We start from the raw sequence: 18352 nt of genomic DNA, 5'->3' as shown, positions 1-18352 counted from the left end.
CCTGCTCCCTTTACAAACGTCGTGTCTGGAACCGTGGTATCGGGAATGTTCTCCAGCTCTATCTCAATCTCTCTTTCCATCTTTATATGTCTCACCCTCAGTCTGCGCCGCCTTATATAGACCTCAGCGGTGATTTCGTCATAGAACATTCGTGACGTCACAGCATTCGTGTGACCGTCGTGTAAAAGAGAGCAGCTCCGCTCACTGTGTGATAGGTAGCCTGTTAATATGTTCAGAACATGGATTGTGTCCATTATTAAATATACTGATGTATGGAGTATTTATATTAATATACCTTATATTTTATATGGTCAATATTTAGAGATTTAAAGAATGGCTCGACTATAGGTACACTGTAAAACCCAATAAGTTAAGTAAACTCAAAAAATTTGGTGAAACTGATTACATAAAAATTATTAATTGATAGTAACTCAACTTTGTAAGTTAAAGAAACTGTCTTATTTAAGTACCATTTACTAAATAATTTTAAGTTATAATAACTTGCAATTTTACATAGAAGAAACTCTCTTATTTAAGTACCTTGTACTAAAAATTTTTAAGCTATATGAACTTACAATTTCACTTAGAAGAAACTCTCTTATTTAAGTACCTTGTACTAAGTAATTTTAAGCTATATGAACTTACAATTTTTAGTAGAATAAACTTTCTTATTTAAGTACCTTCTACAAAGTAATTTTAAGTTACATTACCTTACACTTGTAATCTAAATAAATACTTTTTATTCAGTTATCATTACTAGATAATTTTAAGTTCAAAGTACACAATTAAATCATGTATAGGTAACGAAATCTTTTTATTGCATTTACTTGAAAACATTTCTCGTTAAAACAACAACAAAAAAAAAACTAATTCACAGTAGTTTAAAAACGTTTTTTGAACCTGTTAGAAATGTACAGGGGTTAGACAATGAAACTGAAACACCTGTCCTTATTTTAGTGTGGGAGGTTTCATGGTTAAATTGGAGCAGCCTGATGTCCAATCTTCATTAATTGCACATTGCACCAGTAAGAGCAGAGTGTGAATGTTCAATTACGTTTACGCATCTGTGACCAAGACAGCAAGTCTGTGGTCTAAAATCAGGTGTTTCAGTTTCATTGTCCAACCCCTGTATTTACTTGAACACATTTTAAAATAAAAACAAATATGTCAACAGTTAACTAACTTTTTATTTACACATACAATGAAAAACTATAAAAATAGAAATTACTTGAATTAATCACAAACAGTACATAAGGAAATGCCTGAGGAAATGGATCAATCATTTTTAGAAGTGGAGAATACGAAAAAAAAAAAAAAAGTATAAAAAAATGTGTCAAATAATCAGGTCACAACAATAAATATATATATATAAAGCTTAATTATACAGCCTTTTAACACAAGGATTTCTAAAATGTGGCTTCTCTAATAGAAAAAGTGAGCACCAAAAAAAAAAAAAAAAAACCTTCCTCTAATAATTCATTGTTTTTGCAGAATGATGCATTAGGGGTTTTGTGTAGCAATGCAAAAATAAATTAATAAAATACATTTAAAAAAATCCCACTTCAAGAGTAACTCACTAAAACCAAGCTGAACATCATTGCTGTCCAATGCAACTTCACAGGAGAGAGGGAGAGAAAAAAACTTATTATGGTATGGTCATTTTGGAAAATTTCTACAGGGCAATTAATAAATACATTTTGACAGCGTAAGGCAGGGTTGCTAAACCTCTCCATATTGGCCCAGTGTGGCTGCAGATTTTTATTCAAACCAACCAGCAACACACCTGATTCTACTAGTTTAATCCATTAGTCAGTCTTCAAACAAATGAGAACATGAGCTTCTGCTTTGCAGGAAAAAAAAAACAACCTGCAGTCACACCAGCCCAATGTGGACAGAGTCGACACCCCTGGTGTAAGGGACAGTTTTGTGTGTTTAAATTACATAGTTTAAAAAAAAACTGGACAGTCACTGGACAGTTTTTTTCTGCATCTGGTGAATAATAGTCCCATTAATATAATTTGTACTTTTGGGCATAATATTATTGAATCATCAACACAACACCAGACTAATTTTAACACAACCTCCACTCATAGTTCAGTCTAGTTAACACAAAATAAACTTGATGATCATAGCAGTAGAAAATGTACAGCACTGGCTACATTCATACAGCAGGTAAAATGGACCAAATACAATTTTTCCTAATATGTATCATTTTTGTCTGACATTCAATTCCAATTTGGCACACATTGATATGTGGTAATGAAAATCATTAAAATTTAAAATTGAAGTTTAACGCAAGAAAGTAACTCATAACACTAGCGCTCATTTCTTTCTTATTATTCCTTTAAAATTGAACAAGAAAATAACATTTGGGCCACGCTACCTACTCTCCACCGGTTTTGCACTGGTAAAACTGTTTTTTTCTGCAAGTAAAACCAAGAACACATACAATACATAGGTACAAAAAGTATTGGGATCCTTACAGAAGCTTTTATGGCATTGCTTTCAGCAAATTGAGAGTCCTGCTGGTAGTGATGAGCAGAGCGCTGAACACTTCTGTGCACTACTCCCTTCAGCAATCAGAAAACCAAACTCTAACATAACATGGCTGGACACATGGGACTGAATGTAATAACTGAACCATGTCCAGACACTTGCATGAATTAGCAACGGTGTAACATTTCTTCATACTTCAATTTACTCCACTGCCAACAGCTCGTTTTTAAGGGTCAACACTCTGGGCCTCAACTTTCCATCCTCCAGTCCCATCAAGACTTTCTGGGTGAAGTCAAAAGTGTTTGCTAACTCTTTTGGGTAACTTAGATGCAGTGCGTACATAAGTCCAAAAAGCGTGACAAATGCATCAGCTAATGTGGGGTGTTCGATAACAATGTTACCCTCAAGCACAACTGCAATCCTCTCTGGACACAATGGCGTGGCATCAGTTGAATTGGCACTGATTGAGAGGAGACCAATTGGCATGTCATCAATGTCGGGTTCATCAGATTGGGACACCTGAAGAGAGATGTATTGTGTTACTTTATATTTCCAAAGGCTAAAAAAAAAAAAAAAAAAAATCTAAAAACTACATAACATCATAGCATTAAATAAAACATAAAACGTGACATCAACTGGTGTATGTATAAACAAACATTTGGACATTTTATAATTGTCATGTAATTTTTTATGGATGATATGGTCCCAGGATTAATCATGAGAAACATTTATCACGTATTTGTGTACACAAATATACATATTACGTATATTTGATTGTTTTAAAATTAAGTCAGCTCAATCACGTTAATGAGCTCTCCTTCCAAATTGATCAGAAAGGATCCTAATTTTTGGGTAGCGCATCAGATCATATTTACCAAATAATTATATTTGATTTACACATGTTCACTTCCTACTCTCCTCTCTCAGATGGAGCAGACAGGAGAAACAGTGTACCTGTTTAAAAGTCTTCACTTACACATGCAAATAAACACTACGCTATTATCAATGTTGTCAAAAACGATTGTCATGTTTATCGTATGATAAATCGATAACGAAATTATGCACCAGGCCTAGTTAGAGTTTTTTTTACTGCTTGAAGAAGGGCAAGAAAATATCATTGATATCATATCGTATCACAATGTTTTGCACCCCCAATATATTTTTTATTCAGATTTTATAACATGGATTAGAGTATCAGCTACATAAGCCTACAGACAAATTTATTTAAAATGTAGGTACACGTCAATGAAGAAAAGAAGAAATAGCTTTAATCTGCCTTCCAGAGAAGAGAAATTGAGGTTAAAGTGGACAAGAAACACCATGGATTTTTTTTACAGGTTTTCTACAGAATTAAACATGCTGGAATTCACTTTGGGGAAATTTTAGATAAAAAATATTTACATGGTAAATTACAATATTTTATTTGCTATTATTGAATAATTTAGCTTTAGATTGCTGTTGCCCCTATGGTAGTGATAACATCACAAGTTTTGTTAGTAGAAATTCGTAGATATATCTTTAGACAGATAACTGCCTTTTTAAAAAACATGAAGCCATGATGGCTGATACTTGCCAATATTTCAAACGGATATTTATTGTAGGCTGGAAAAGTACCAAGTGATGCTGGATGTGCTGCTACAATTGGCCAACACTGGCAGTGCTACTTTAAAATGTATTAACTTAAGCACGTGTAATATTGGATATCGGCTCAAAATTCCCCATCGGTTCATCTCTATTATGGGTGTTTGGATGGATGTCTTGCATTTAGCCTTGTCAATTATACCTCTTTTGCACAGTGGAGCTGTGTCTAGGTGGTGGATATGGGTTAAAGATCAAGACCCTGACAATTTTGTCTTCCCCATTTTGTTAAAAAAAAAAAATAAAAAAATAAAAAACTGCTCAAGCAGGACTGTCCATTTCTTTTTATTTAGTGTGACTCCTTGTAACTGAGTACATTATATTACTTATTCTCTGTGTTTATTATCTGTGTGGATGTAATCTATATCATTGGTTCGCTGCTCAAAGTTCTACACAAAAACAAAAATGTCCTTGTCATCATGTAGATTAGGTTGGATACTAATAACCATTATTACAATTGATTTTATGATTAACAAAACAGCATGCTTACTTACCGTACATTCCACGTCTTCAGAAAACTGCAGTCGTCCTCATGAAGATAGGCAGGAAGAGCGCGGAGGACAGCAGCACGTCTGACATGCACATCAACTTGCTCCTTAAGCATGAAAACATTTTTTAACTTTTGGTCATGCTTGTCATTACAGCCACACTATGATTACGTTATACTATAACCATGTATTTATAAATGAAATGTAATCAAACAAATGCTATAATACACCATAGCATATTATTCAGGTATCACAAAGTGCAACCAACTGACCTGGAGGTCATATATTCTGAAGAGCTGACACAGAACTTCAGACACTTTTCCAGCACGTCCTGCTTTAATCCTGAACAAGCTCAGAAGATGAGGGGCATGTCGGTCCAACTCAGCATAGAAGTGGTTTTTTAGGTTGACGTTTGTAATTCTATGAAATTCTGCACAGATCTGCAAAAAAAAAAAGAGTTCAAGTCAGAATATATGTGCGTAGTGCATGTTGTCCTGTAGAGAAAAAAAATACTGGCAAACACGTTCATATCACATTTATTGGAAAATATGCAAATTTCTCTACCATACTGTAAATATGGGTAAAAAGATACGATCACTACGCACAAATTTTGGTACACACAGTGGCCATAAAAGAAAGGACAGTATCTGCTATAAATCTGATACAAGATATTGAATTAGTGTAGTAAGGAAAATATTTTTACCTGTGAATCTACTTTTAAGGCAGGCCAGCGTTCCAGAACATCACCCACACGAGTTTGTAATATTTTTGTTTGTTTGTGATTAAATTTGTAATGGATGAACGATAAACGCAAATATGATTAATAATAATTATTAAAATCCCAACCAAGGCATTTTTCGCCCTAAATGTTTATTTTCTTAAAGGATATACTGCTAAATATGCTAAATAAGTGAAAAGCAGAGATTTTAAGCTTTAAATGGTATATTGTATGTCTATATTGAGCCTATAACTGTTCATAACTATTCAGAAACAAAACTACATATGAAATTTTATAAATTTCTGGCCCTCCGGCGGGCCAGGGCGTGTTAAGAGGTTAAAAAAAATAAAAGAAAGGGGGTTAAAGGCGGGAGCTGGCTCAGCTATAAAGCATCTGGGGCTAGCTAGCTAAGCTAAGCTAAGCTAAGCTAGCGCCAGAAGCCCTATTAGCGATAGCTTTTTAAAATTAATAATACATTTTAATAAACTTTTCTATTTTATATAACAATTTTAACCAATGTTAGCCCCCAACATTTAAATGTATGAACGTTTTGTCTCATCTTAAGGCGGGAGGTGGCCTGACTAGAAGGCTTAGCTAGCCGAAAATAAGGGGTGGCCGTAATAGGGGCCTGCTAGCTAGTAAGCTAACGTTAGCGCTAGCTAGCTAGCTAACAATTTTAATTGTTAATGTTACCCCACGACATTTAAAATATATGCACAGCTGATTCAGCAATGTAAACTCTGAGACAATGAAAAATAATGAATTAAATATGAATATGCTGGCTTCTACTAGTTTAGCTAGCTAGTTAGCGCTAGCTAGTTTAGCTAGCTAGTTAGCGTTAGCTACTTTAGCTAGCTAGCTATCAGTTTCCACCATTGAGATGGCAGAGAAAATTTTAACTCACAATACATACATAAATATTAGCAAATAATGTATTAAATATTCAATGTAGTACACGAGGTAGCTAAAACACCAGTAAAATATGAATATGGGGCAAAATCACCAGATAACTCACCTCATTCAGGAGCCCAAAAAACAAAATGCCTGCCTGAAGCGAGCAGAGCAAGTATGGCGCACTTGCCCAGGAGAATGTGTAGGAGGAGCTTCGTCAGGTCAGGTGGCATTGCTGTAAAATTATTTGAGTTCAGTGACACAGACAAATTAAAATGATTGAGCACAAAAACCTTAAATTGTTAAAATAGTACAGATTATGTTGAAAATTTGAGTCAAATTAACTTCTTACTTGTTTTTGAGTTATTACAACCTATTTATTTTATCAAACTTGTACTGTTCGGGTTTACAGTGTACAATAGGAAAATTTTGGGCACCCCTAACTGTCCCTGTGGTCTTCCATTTCCTTACTATGTTCCTCACAGTGGAAACTGACAGGTTAAATCTCTGAGACAACTTTTTGTATCCTTCCCCTGAACAACTATGTTGAACAATCTTTGTTTTTGGATCATTTGAGAGTTGTTTTGATGAGCCCATGATGCCACTCTTCAGAGGAGATTCAAATAGGAGAACAACTTGCAATTGGCCACCTTAAATACCTTTTCTCATGATTGGATACACCTGGCTATGAAGTTCAAAGCTCAATGAGGTTACCAAACCAATTTTGTGCTTCAGTAAGTCAGTAAAAAGTAGGTAGGAGTATTTAAATCAATAAAATGATAAGGGTGCCCATACTTTTGCACCGGTCAAATTTTGGTTTAATGCATATTGCACATTTTCTGTTAGTACAATAAACCTTATTTTTATTAGATATATTGTTATTAGATATATCAAACTGAAATGGCTGTTGCAAACAAACAAATATTTAGTACTAAAAATTATTAAGATTAATAGGGGTGCCCAAACTTTTTTATGTGACTGTATTATGTCCTGTACATATGCAGTATTGACAATAAAACTACTTGACTTGACTTGATTAGACTACCTCTGCTTAATAGGCAACAAGTAATAAGACACAGACGTATGTGTAATAATTAGACAAGTAAATCTTTAATTTTTAAACTATACTATATTTTTTAAATAATCAATTAATTTTAAGCACTCATATGATTCAGTCTAATTCATGTTATGACCAGATACACATAGCCAAATAAATAAGTCAAGTAGTTTTATTGTCAATACTGAATATGTACAGGACATACAGAGGATTGGAATTCTGTTACTGTCCTTTCCAAAAGTTACAGTAAATACATCAACATAAGATTATATAAAAGAATGAAAGACACTAAAGAATATCACAACAACAGTTTTTGGCTGAGTGCAGTGTAATAACAGTGAATTACACAAAAATATCCTGTAGGGGGAGACAAGAAAATAAAAATAGCATTTTAAAACAGAAACCAGCCCATCCCGACCCAAAGTGGTTGGGTATAGAATCTAAATTCTACTACGTGAAGGTTTCCCGCTGCATATTAGTTTGTTTTTTGTGACCAAAAGAGTAAGTAGTAAGTCAAGTCATGAATAAAGGAAATAAACCTTTTACTGATGAAGGATGACTGTCTCTGTGTTACTGCAGTAAGCATTTAATGTGTCATTCAGAAATCCTGGTCTGTTTTTTATTTCCTATTTGTGGATAATCAAATAAAAACAGAAAATACAAGCATTTTTTTGATAATATTTTCCAAAAATATAATACAGGACCTTCTCGTTGCAAGGCAGAAGTGTTTTTGCCACTTTGTGTATGTGTATAGTAGGTAATCATACATACGATAACTGTTCATTAATGCACAGGAAATTTGGCAGTGTTAAATTAACACTGTTAGTGTTAATCAACACTTATTAGTGTTAAACTTTACACTCTCAGTGTTAATTTAACACTAACAGGGTTGATTTAACACTGTCAAATTTCCTGTGTGTGCGCTTCCAATCTTTACATCAGTTGTTATACTGTACAAATGTATTTAAAAACTGGATTGTACCAGTACATTTTCCATAACATCCTTAACCAGATTTTCTTAAAGTACAGTAGATGTCTTTATTATTTTATGTATTTTCACAATTTCCTCCTCTTTTTCATTATAAAAATTAAGTTTATACTGTAGAATCTGTAAAAATAAAATTTCTGTTGAAATTAGTTTAAATAATATCCTATTAAACACACATGGGCGCAGATGGCACTGGGGACGGGGGGGACATGTCCCCCCCAGATTTATAGTGACCTCATCAGAAATCTAGCATCTACAAGCATAAACGTTGGGGTTTTAATTTAATTAACTGTACGTTTGTGGAATTCTGTGTTCCACAATGCCCTCGTTTTTAAACTAGGAAGCCTTCAGTTCAGAGGTTACATTGTTCGGAGCTCCGTGTTCCAGTTCCAATGTAAATTTAACGCACCTTCTCAAGTCCGGGGTTCTAAGGAGCTGGTAACTGCCTGTAGACTACAGACACAGGCAGTTACCAGCTCCTTATGGTACGTGTCCACTGGCACCTTTTTTTCAACGCAATCCGCTGCGCTGGATCTCCTTGCTCGTTTTTTAATTAAAATGAAGCAACAGAAGTAGACAGTCATAAGTTTAATATTTTTATTTTTTTACCAACCTCACTGTAACCTATAGCTCTATAAATCCATATTCTGCCGCTTTCAGCTTCTCTTCTGTGGTTGAAAGGCGCCTGTTCTGTGTGTGTGTGTGTGTAAGAGGCTTGTGTGTGTGTGAAGACGCAGCCTGCTCTTCCCTCATTGGCTGGACGCAGCCTGCTTTTCCCTGATTGGCTGGACGCAGCCTGCTTTTCCCTGATTGGCTGGACTGGACACAGTGCGGCGGCCGGATTTATTTGAATAAAGTTGAGCCGGAGGGCGGAGCTGCGTTAAACGCAACGCAACCCGGCATGCACCGAGGCATGCAGCGGCTCTCTCCATTGATTTTATGTATGATGTTATTATGATGTTATTTTAGTAAGCAGTCGCTGTTAACTGAAATTATAAGATGTAAAATGTTAACATTGTCTTCCTGGTCTTGCCTAGGCTGTAGCAATGAAGAAACAAAAAACAATAACATATAACAATAACAATATTCTAAAGTTTATTGCAATATATATATATATATATATATATATATATATATATATATATATATATATATATATATATATATATATATATATATATGATTTTACAGCTTGGTCCCCCCCAGTTCAAAATTTCCATCTGCGCCCCTGTAAACACATTGATTAGTTTTATTTTGTTCTTTTAAACGATCAACTGTTTTCTTTATATTTTAATTTACTAATCATATTTTAATTCTAATCTATTCCTATTTCCACTTTTGAAAATTATTTTCAGTATTCTAATTCAAATGTCTACCATTCTAATGTATTGACATTAATCACAATTAGATAATCTTTATTAATTTACATAAGCAGAGTATACTCTTTCATTATTATGCTTTACGTATACTTTTAAAGACTTATAAAATAGCAAAAGATTTTTATTTCTTTACTTCATACATTAATTTTAGCCAGTATTATTAGCTCTGGCTTTTAAAATATAACAATCAACATGCCCACCCATTATCGCATCATTCATTCAGTCAGTTGTGGATATTGGTTTGTTTTTCAAAATTAAGGACCATATTGTGAAGGTGAAAAAAAAAAAAATTAAAAAGGTAAAAAAATAAATAAAATAAGGTATTTCATTGCTCAGTGTGAGCAGAAGCCCTGAAAAATCCACCTGAGTTCTGATTAGAGTTTTACTTTTAGCTGTTTAAATTAGACAAGATAACGAAGCTTCAGGAGGTATTCTTGATAGAAATATTTTTAAATATTTTATTTCTTTATCTGCTTAAAAGATGTTTAAAAAGTAACACACCTGCCGCCTGTACATCATTGTTTGTGTGTCTGATTTGATTTGACGTGTGCTCAACACCCCTAAACCCCCTAAATTATAAACATGTTAGGAATCATTTTAAACCCACATTATCACTAAAGCCAGAGCGGTAGATGCTCTGAATCTCTCTCAAAGGGTTTAATGAAGCTGCTCCAATCTCTTGGCCTTCGACAGCTTTAGTTGATGTTACAATAGTGATAAACCAACTAGTGAACTTTTATGCTGAATTGTTAAAATATTCTAACGGCTTACTGTTTAGCCTCTTTTTGGGTAAGTTTGTTTAAAAAGTAAATTTAAGCCTTTATGTAAATATGCACTTTTTCAGTATATCCCTTTTTAGTCGGGGGGCCAAAACTGAGTACAAAACAGGGTACAAGCCGACAACCTATATAATATTATTATTTGACCCCTAGGGATGTAATCTAGTCTGGGTGTCAGCTTGGATAATGAGATTTTGTCCATTTTATGACTATATCTTTAAAAGTGGCAAAATCGGATTTTTTCCCTAAGTGTTTCCTCTTCTTCTTAACCTCTGCTGTACTCTTGAACATACTTCCAATATAATCCATCTTATGTGCAAATATAACCTTTGATAAAATTAATAATAAGCATGCCAAAGGAGTATTGCTCCACAGGGGCACTGTTTTGTTATCACATCTGTGCTATGAAGCTTGAAGAAAAATATTTAATGGAGATCATCGCAGAAGGTGTTTTCACAAGAATTCATTGATTAGTTTCACTCATTTCTAATTGTCTACAACAACAACAACAACATCTCACTTATTTCCAATTGTCTACAACAATTGGGTGGATTTCATGTGCAGATGATCTTCTCAAAGCTTATTGGTCAGCACCTCTCCGAATCATGAAGGGGAAAGGATGGAATCGTGTAGCCTGTGCACACAAACTTGCCTTTGAAGCCCTTTGGAGAATGCTGTGGCCAACTTTTCTGCAATCTCAGAACACATACGATGTGATGAAATTGAAACTGCTGCAGCATGCTATGAAGAGCTTGTGCTGAAAGCAGAAAAGGTTCAAGATCTCCTTGCAGAGTTTGACAAAACGGTTGAGCACAATGACTTTTAACTTTCACAGTAGCCTGACCAAGAGAACCCCCAAAACATTCTCAGATTGGTACTACAGCAAAGATAAGAAACTTGAAAAATCCAAATGTGTGAAGCCTGACAGGGACATTTTTCGTTGCATAATTGTATCCATGGACAGCGGTAAAGAGGTCAACATTAATGAGCTCCTTCAAAAAGAACTGTGTGCAGTACCTCTCTCTCTTGCCACAGCAGATCTGTTGCTCAGACCAACCAGCAAAGCTGACCTTGCCACCATACTACAAGCTGGTGCAATGGTAACCGACCATACTTCATCTCCTGTGAGCATGTGCACTATAATTGATGGGATGGCCCTGGTGAGAGCATTAGGAAAACTTCCTGATGCATCAACATTTGGAGAGTACGTTGACATTTTCATGCATAAAGTCAGTGGTCATCTACATGGTGGGATCACAAGAGTTGACCTATTGTTCGATCAATACAAACAAAACTCAATATAGGATGGAGCTAGAGCAAAACGCAGCATAACACAACTAAAGATTTGGACCATTGTCAGAAGGAATGTGAAGGTACCTGCTGACTGGAATACTTTTATTGACCTGGATGAAAACAAAGCCAACCTGACCCATTTCCTGTCAAAGGAGCTTGAGATTCATCAGTATGGTTGGGAAATTGTGATTAGTGGGGGATTTCCTGACCCTAAAAAAGTGGCATCTACGGCTGACTTTGATGTTTCCCAACTGCAGGCTGTTCACGAGGAAGCAGATACACGCATTCTGCTACATGCAGTTGATGCAAAAGTCAAGGGGATTAGCGGCTCATCGATCAGTGCAGAGACACAGATGTTCTGGTGTTCCTGCTTGCCTTTGTGCAACATTTGAGTCCTGAGGTTTGGATGAAGGCAGGAACAGCCAAGAAACCCCGCTTCATTAAAGTGCATGACATCAAATTACCACATAATATCAGTAATGGTTTATTGGCATTTTATGCCATCACCGGATGTGATACAACTAGCCAGTTCACTGGTATAGGAAAGTGTTCCAGCAGTATCCTCATCTTCTTCAAAACTTTGGTGAGGAAGAAATGCCAAATCCAGACACTCCAGGTATGGCAGAACAATTTGTATGCAAATTGTATGACCCAAAATCAAGCAGTGAATCAATCCATGAGGTTCGATGTGCCCTGTTTCGGAAGGTGAAAGCCAATGTGGATACTTTACCTCCAACAAAGGATGCCTTGTCTCTGCACCTCATGAGGGCACACTATCAAACAAAGATTTGGAAACAATCACTAGTGTCTCATCCACAGCTTCCCTCACCAACTAGTTGTTGGCATGTGAAGGATGGTGTGCTGGTACTCAAGCTTTTAACCAAAGAACCATTACAGGTAAGATCTTTGGAGCTGTCAACCTGTGCATGCAAGGAGAGTGGAACGCAGTGCAGCACTAGGCAGTGTTGATGTTGAAGAGGTGGGATGTTTTGCTGTGGGGCATGTGGTTGTGGTTCAGCAGCTTGGTGCAAGAATACTCAGGTAACCACATCACATTATCATATGTATCATATTATGTTCAAAATAATAATTTTCCTGTTCATGTGATGCATCTTTTAATAAAATTAAACCACAAACTCTTCTGTTAAATCCCTGTTCAGGACTTTGACTGAAAATCTGGACATGGTTTGTAGGTGTTTTCTGATGGCAATATTCAATTTCTACTTTATTCGGAGTACAACAAACCAATGTAATTCTACCAGCAGTCTTTGATGGACATTACCATGCATCATCTTGCTGCAGATGGTGTCACTGTGCATCGGTCAACAATACAGCGCACTTTGCACAAGGAGAAGCTGTATGGGAGAGTGATGCGAAAGAAGCCATTTCTGCAAGCACGCCATAAACAGAGTCGCCTGAGGTATGCAAAAGCACAGTTCTTTCGCATCACTCTCCCATATAGCTTCTCCTTGTGCAAAGTGCGCTGTATTGTTGACCGATGCGCAGTAACACCATCTGCAGCAAGATGATGCTGCAGCTCTTTGGAGGTGGTCTGTGGATTGTCCTTGACTGTTCTCACCATTCTTCTTCTCTGCCTTTCTGATATATTTCTTGTTCTGCCACTTCTGGGCTTAACAAGAACTGTCCCTGTGGTCTTCCATTTCCTTACTATGTTCCTCACAGTGGAAACTGACAGGTTAAATCTCTGAGACAACTTTTTGTATCCTTCCCCTGAACAACTATGTTGAACAATCTTTGTTTTTAGATCATTTGAGAGTTGTTTTGATGAGCCCATGATGCCACTCTTCAGAGGAGATTCAAATAGGAGAACAACTTGCAATTGGCCGCCTTAAATACCTTTTCTCATGATTGGATACACCTGGCTATGAAGTTCAAAGCTCAATGAGGTTACCAAACCAATTGTGTGCTTCAGTAAGTCAGTAAAAAGTAGTTAGGAGTATTCAAATCAATAAAATGATAAGGGTGCCCATACTTCTGCACCGATCAAATTTTGGTTTAATGCATATTGCACATTTTCTGTTAGTACAATAAACCTCATTTCAATCCTGAAATATTACTGTGTCCATCAGTTATTAGATATATCAAACTGAAATGGCTGTTGCAAACACCCAAATGTTTAAAACTACAAATTATTAAGATTAATATGGGTGCCCAAATCTTTTCATATGAATTAAGTCAAATAGGACCAAATGGTATGGGTTTAATTAGAATTCTAAATGTCCGCCTAGTCATTAGATGTTAAAAACCTATGCAATGTTGTCCAATTTCACAATACATGCCTTATTGATTTGTAGAGGTTTTTAATTTGTATCTTGTGTTTTCAAGCTGATATTAACTTTATAAAGTGGTACACTTTAGGCGGATGTTGATTTTTACATGTTCAAGCTCCAATATCTCCCTGAGTGTAATAACTATGTACATGGTTTATACTTCTACTGACATCCTGGAAGTGTCAGCTTTCATTTAGTACCAAGTTTTTGTCTGTGATAATCACCATTTTCTGTAGTTATGTTGTGTTACACAAAATATTTTTTTCCCCACATAAAATAGCTCATAAAAGTCATAAAGTCATATTTTTTCAGCCTGACAACCACTGTAGAATTTTACCTGTGTGTCCCTTCTGACTAAAAAAATAGGTTGTCATCTTGTACCCTGACATGTCTGCAAAAGTCTTAACGGAAGCACTTTTCAGAAATGGCCCCCTGACTATAAATCACGTATCTAACCTGCCCCAATAACCCTTTCAATAACCTCCAACAGACTTTAATAGTCTTCAGTAGCCTTCACTAGCCAGCCTTCTTCTAACCTGCCGGCCGTGTCCACTAAACTCCGTAGTTATAATGTAATCCGAGCAGTGACTGAGGGCTTATCCTGCTGCTGCTGCAGCTCCGACTAGTGGTTGGATGAGGAACTGCAGCTTCTTGTTAGTAAGCAGTTTCACCGGCCATCCACTCACAGTTCTGATTAACTGCTTAACCCTAAACTCCTGAATCAGGCCGGCAAAATTCAGAGGAATATCGGCCGATACCGATACACTGCTGATCGATCATCCCATCTATAGCCAGAATATAAATGATCATAACTAATTTACTGATATTACACATTTATAAACTCTCCATTCAATAATTTTCCTTTTCTTGTCAGTTATCATTAATAATAGTTGTTAATCCTGTAAACAACTCTGAAAAGTTCTGTTGTTGTAATTGTATCCATGGATGTAATCTTTCTTTTATTTTTTTATGTGTTTTCTGTTGTATGCTTTGGCAATAGTGTTTCTTATTACATTAATGCCAATAAAGCACCGTTGAACTGAACTGAACTGACAGAGAGAGATGCAGAGAAAGGTAGAAACAGAGAGAGACACAGATATAGAGAGAGAGACAGAGATAGAGAGAGATAGAGAGGGAGAGAGAAAGAGTTTAACCATACTTTATTATCAGTTAGACTGATCAAAAACATTGGCAATCAAGTAAAAGTCTTCCAGCCCTATCATACACCCCTGCTCATTTTTATGCCTTGCGCACGCGTCCTTAAAATAGGTTGGACTTTTGGAATAAATTAACGCAGATGGGTGTGGTGGTCTGGAAATGACGTGTGTTCAGGTAAATTTCTGGCGTGTTTCTGGGCCCTATTTTAACAATCTATAGCGCACTAGTTAACTGCGCTTTGCAAGGCTATATTTAGGGGCGTGTCCTGTGTCTTTGGTATCTTGGGGGCGCGAAAAATACGCCTTGCGCAGCTCCAACAGCGCAAAGGGCTTGTTTTAATTCTCTTAATTATTCATGGGTGTGTTTTGGGCGTAACGTGAAATAAACCAATCAGTGTGTCTGTATTCATTCCCTTTAAGACAAAAGGTGCGCACTGACTTCAGTTCATTCCTATTTTAAGAGCATTAACCAGCAGCTCAAATAAGGTAAAAGTAATGTTATTTTATTCTTTATTCTGTTTATTATTTATGTAAAAACTGGGTTTGCAACACTGAATATTAATCAAGCAATCGATTATTTACACTGGAGGGGGACCCTCATTTACAGTTTAATGTAGTGAAATGTAGTTAATAGTAGTGAAAGTAAAGTAAAATAATAAGAATGAGAAGAAAATATCAAATTAAGAACAACTAAGAACATGGGAATCATGGAAAAAAATATATATATGTACTTAACAACTTAACAAAAATAAATAATATGAAATATAATCTCATAAAAAAATTATTTAAAACAATCACAGGCTTTCTGATGCGCATAAAAATAAAAGTTTCAGTTTCAATTCAGTTTCAAATTATTGAAACAGCTCATCAAAACCTCAAGTATCCTTTATATTTGACAATATTTGATTAACTCACAGGTCCTTACTTATTTTTGTTTAACTGAACTGAGTTTTATTTTATTATGCGCTGAGAGAGAGAGAGAGAGAGAGAGAGAGAGAGAAAGCGAGAGAGACAGAGAGAAAGAGAGAAAGAGAGAGAGGCGCAGCGCATTTTGCCTGATTTTCTTGATCAGTAAATATGTGGCTATAGTGAGTTTATAACAAGCATTTTTCTACACTTGTCGACCTTATTTATTAAAATCGTTTTTTTTTTTTTTTTTGAAGACAGAGGTTATTCTGCGCACAATGGCGCGCACTGCGCCAAGCACCACTTTGCATGCCTGCAACATTTTAGAGCGCTGGACTAGATTTTAATTAATGCTAACATATAGCTTTATATTTCTATGTATTTCAAATGTTTTAAATTTTATATAATTAACAGGCAGCATTACACGCCAGGGTGAAAATGTGCTTTAATTTTTAGAAATAAAAGTGAATTTCAGTTAAATAAGCAAAGTTACATAAAATAAATTTATGTTCAGTCAAAGTGCTTTTCTCTTTTTCATTTCAAAAACTCCAGCATTTGAGTGAGAATAAGCATCTGTTGAAATTCTTAAACAGCAGATTGCCTGTGTCTGCTATAATAAGTTTCAGTTATTTAGTCTGTGTACTAAACATAAATATAAATCCTTATAACTGACAGAAATAAATATAACTAATAATAAATTATAGTTACTGTGCAGGGGTGGGTTTTCCGAAAGCTTCGTAAGGCTGAGAACTTCGTTAACTCATAATTAAGATTGATCGTTAATTAAAGAGTGTTTCCCAAACCCCTGCGTAGCTAAAGTACTACGTAAACTGGCGTGCAGATTAAGAGTACCCGGGCCCAGTCCTTATTCTTAAAGAGCTACTTTAGGGGATCTCTTCTAGCAGTTCAGCACCTTAAACACCAGGGAGTGCCAATTTTGAGGGAGAAAAAATATTATTTCTCTGGTTGAATCAATTATATTATATTATATTATATTATATTATATATAATTTAATAAATAAATAAATAAATTCTCTCTATATATATAGACATATAGGAACATACGTTATAACACATATGACTAAATTAATAAACAAATTTAATATTTTAAAGATTTAATTAATATTAATTAAATTAATATTTATCCTCCAATCTATTTTAAAACATTATACAATCAATAAAAAACTTTAATGCTTTAAAATAGATTAGATTTTCGAGTATTTATTTAGTCATATATATCTTTAGTAGTATTTTATTAATGTACATCTTTTTGTAATTTAAATTTCGGAGTATGTATACTATTGATGATTTCAACACAGTTCTGTGTTTTTAGGGTGCAGTAGTGAATAAATATTGCATATTGGCAGTGTTGAATCGATGTTTGTGGATCGATTGAGTGCGCTGTTTCGGGGGAGGAGTCAACAAAGACGTTCTTTAACCTCGTTCATTAATTTTCACTTTTGCGAAGCTTTTTGGTAAAAACTCATGGCTCGTTCTTTACTCACGTCATTCGCTAAGATTGATCGTTTTCGGGAAAACCACCCCGGTTCAGCAGACCCAGGGCCATTTTAAGCCATTTTAGGTCCCTAAGCAACAGTAAAGCTTAGATCGAGTCCAAAAACTCCAGCCCGACCTGGCCTGACCGGACCGCTCCATAAAATAAACAAAACATTTTTAGTAAGTAGAGGATAAAAGCTGAGCTTTTAAAAAACATTTTCGGACTGTTTGAATTAGCAAAATCTGTTAAGAATGAAGTTAACACTGCAACACTGAAGAAGCGTAGATCTGTTATTTTATAAAAATGTTTATTAAGAACCGATCTCCCTGTCTACTCTAATATTAACAATGTCTAAGAATATAACACATTTTCTGAACAAACGATTTTTTTTATTTTAAACATAAAGCCTATAGCAAAACACAAAAAACAACAAATCAGGCTATGTACTGCACACTCATGAAACCGAAATAGACCAAGAACAATAACATAACTTACAATGACTTTCATCTACTATCATATAATTACCAATGTTTAAGAATATAAAACACTTTCTAAACAAACATTTTTTATTAAACATATAACCTCAGTACAAAACACATAAAACAGCAATAAGGCTCACTGCTGTTTCAGAGCTGGTGATTATAACATTCTAACTCGGTCGGTAGGGTTCGGGCAGAGAATCTAAGCTCTAAGCAGCAGGTTATAAATAGTTAACTGATTGCAATCATTATTGTTAAAAGCTGTCTTTAACTGCAGTAAGCATTTAAGGTAGA

At 35.3% G+C, this 18352-nt stretch overlaps 1 protein-coding gene and 1 long non-coding RNA gene across 2 annotated transcripts; one reads left to right on the top strand and one right to left on the bottom strand.

Annotated features, from left to right (window-relative positions):
* Positions 1-795: 795 nt before the first annotated feature.
* LOC111191279 (uncharacterized) lies at positions 796-6694 on the bottom strand. The gene is made up of 6 exons (XM_049483418.1): positions 6676-6694; positions 6577-6604; positions 6356-6443; positions 4895-5062; positions 4634-4729; positions 796-3015 (listed from the first exon to the last, which is right to left on the bottom strand). The coding sequence occupies exons 1-6, from the start codon at positions 6692-6694 to the stop codon at positions 2698-2700; spliced, it is 717 nt and encodes a 238-aa protein (XP_049339375.1). The 3' UTR covers positions 796-2697.
* On the top strand, positions 6695-13799 carry LOC125804621 (uncharacterized). Its single transcript, XR_007440755.1, has 2 exons — positions 6695-6984; positions 13679-13799. It is a non-coding gene; the product is annotated as an uncharacterized LOC125804621 (long non-coding RNA).
* The last annotated feature ends 4553 nt before the right edge of the window (positions 13800-18352 follow it).

This window comes from Astyanax mexicanus, chromosome 9 (genome assembly GCF_023375975.1).
Source record: "Astyanax mexicanus isolate ESR-SI-001 chromosome 9, AstMex3_surface, whole genome shotgun sequence".
In the NCBI taxonomy this organism is placed as follows: Eukaryota; Metazoa; Chordata; class Actinopteri; order Characiformes; family Acestrorhamphidae; genus Astyanax; species Astyanax mexicanus.
Note: the sequence above shows the minus strand (reverse complement) of the source record. Positions and strands in the feature narration are given on the sequence as shown.

Excerpts from the sequence above, each read along its gene's own strand:
- LOC111191279 (XM_049483418.1), bottom strand. Across the intron at positions 5,063-6,355 it reads TTTTTGGGCTCCTGAATGAG|ATCTGTGCAGAATTTCATAG; the intron begins GTGAGTTATCTG and ends TTTTTTTTGCAG. Across the intron at positions 4,730-4,894 it reads TCAGAATATATGACCTCCAG|GAGCAAGTTGATGTGCATGT; the intron begins GTCAGTTGGTTG and ends TTCATGCTTAAG.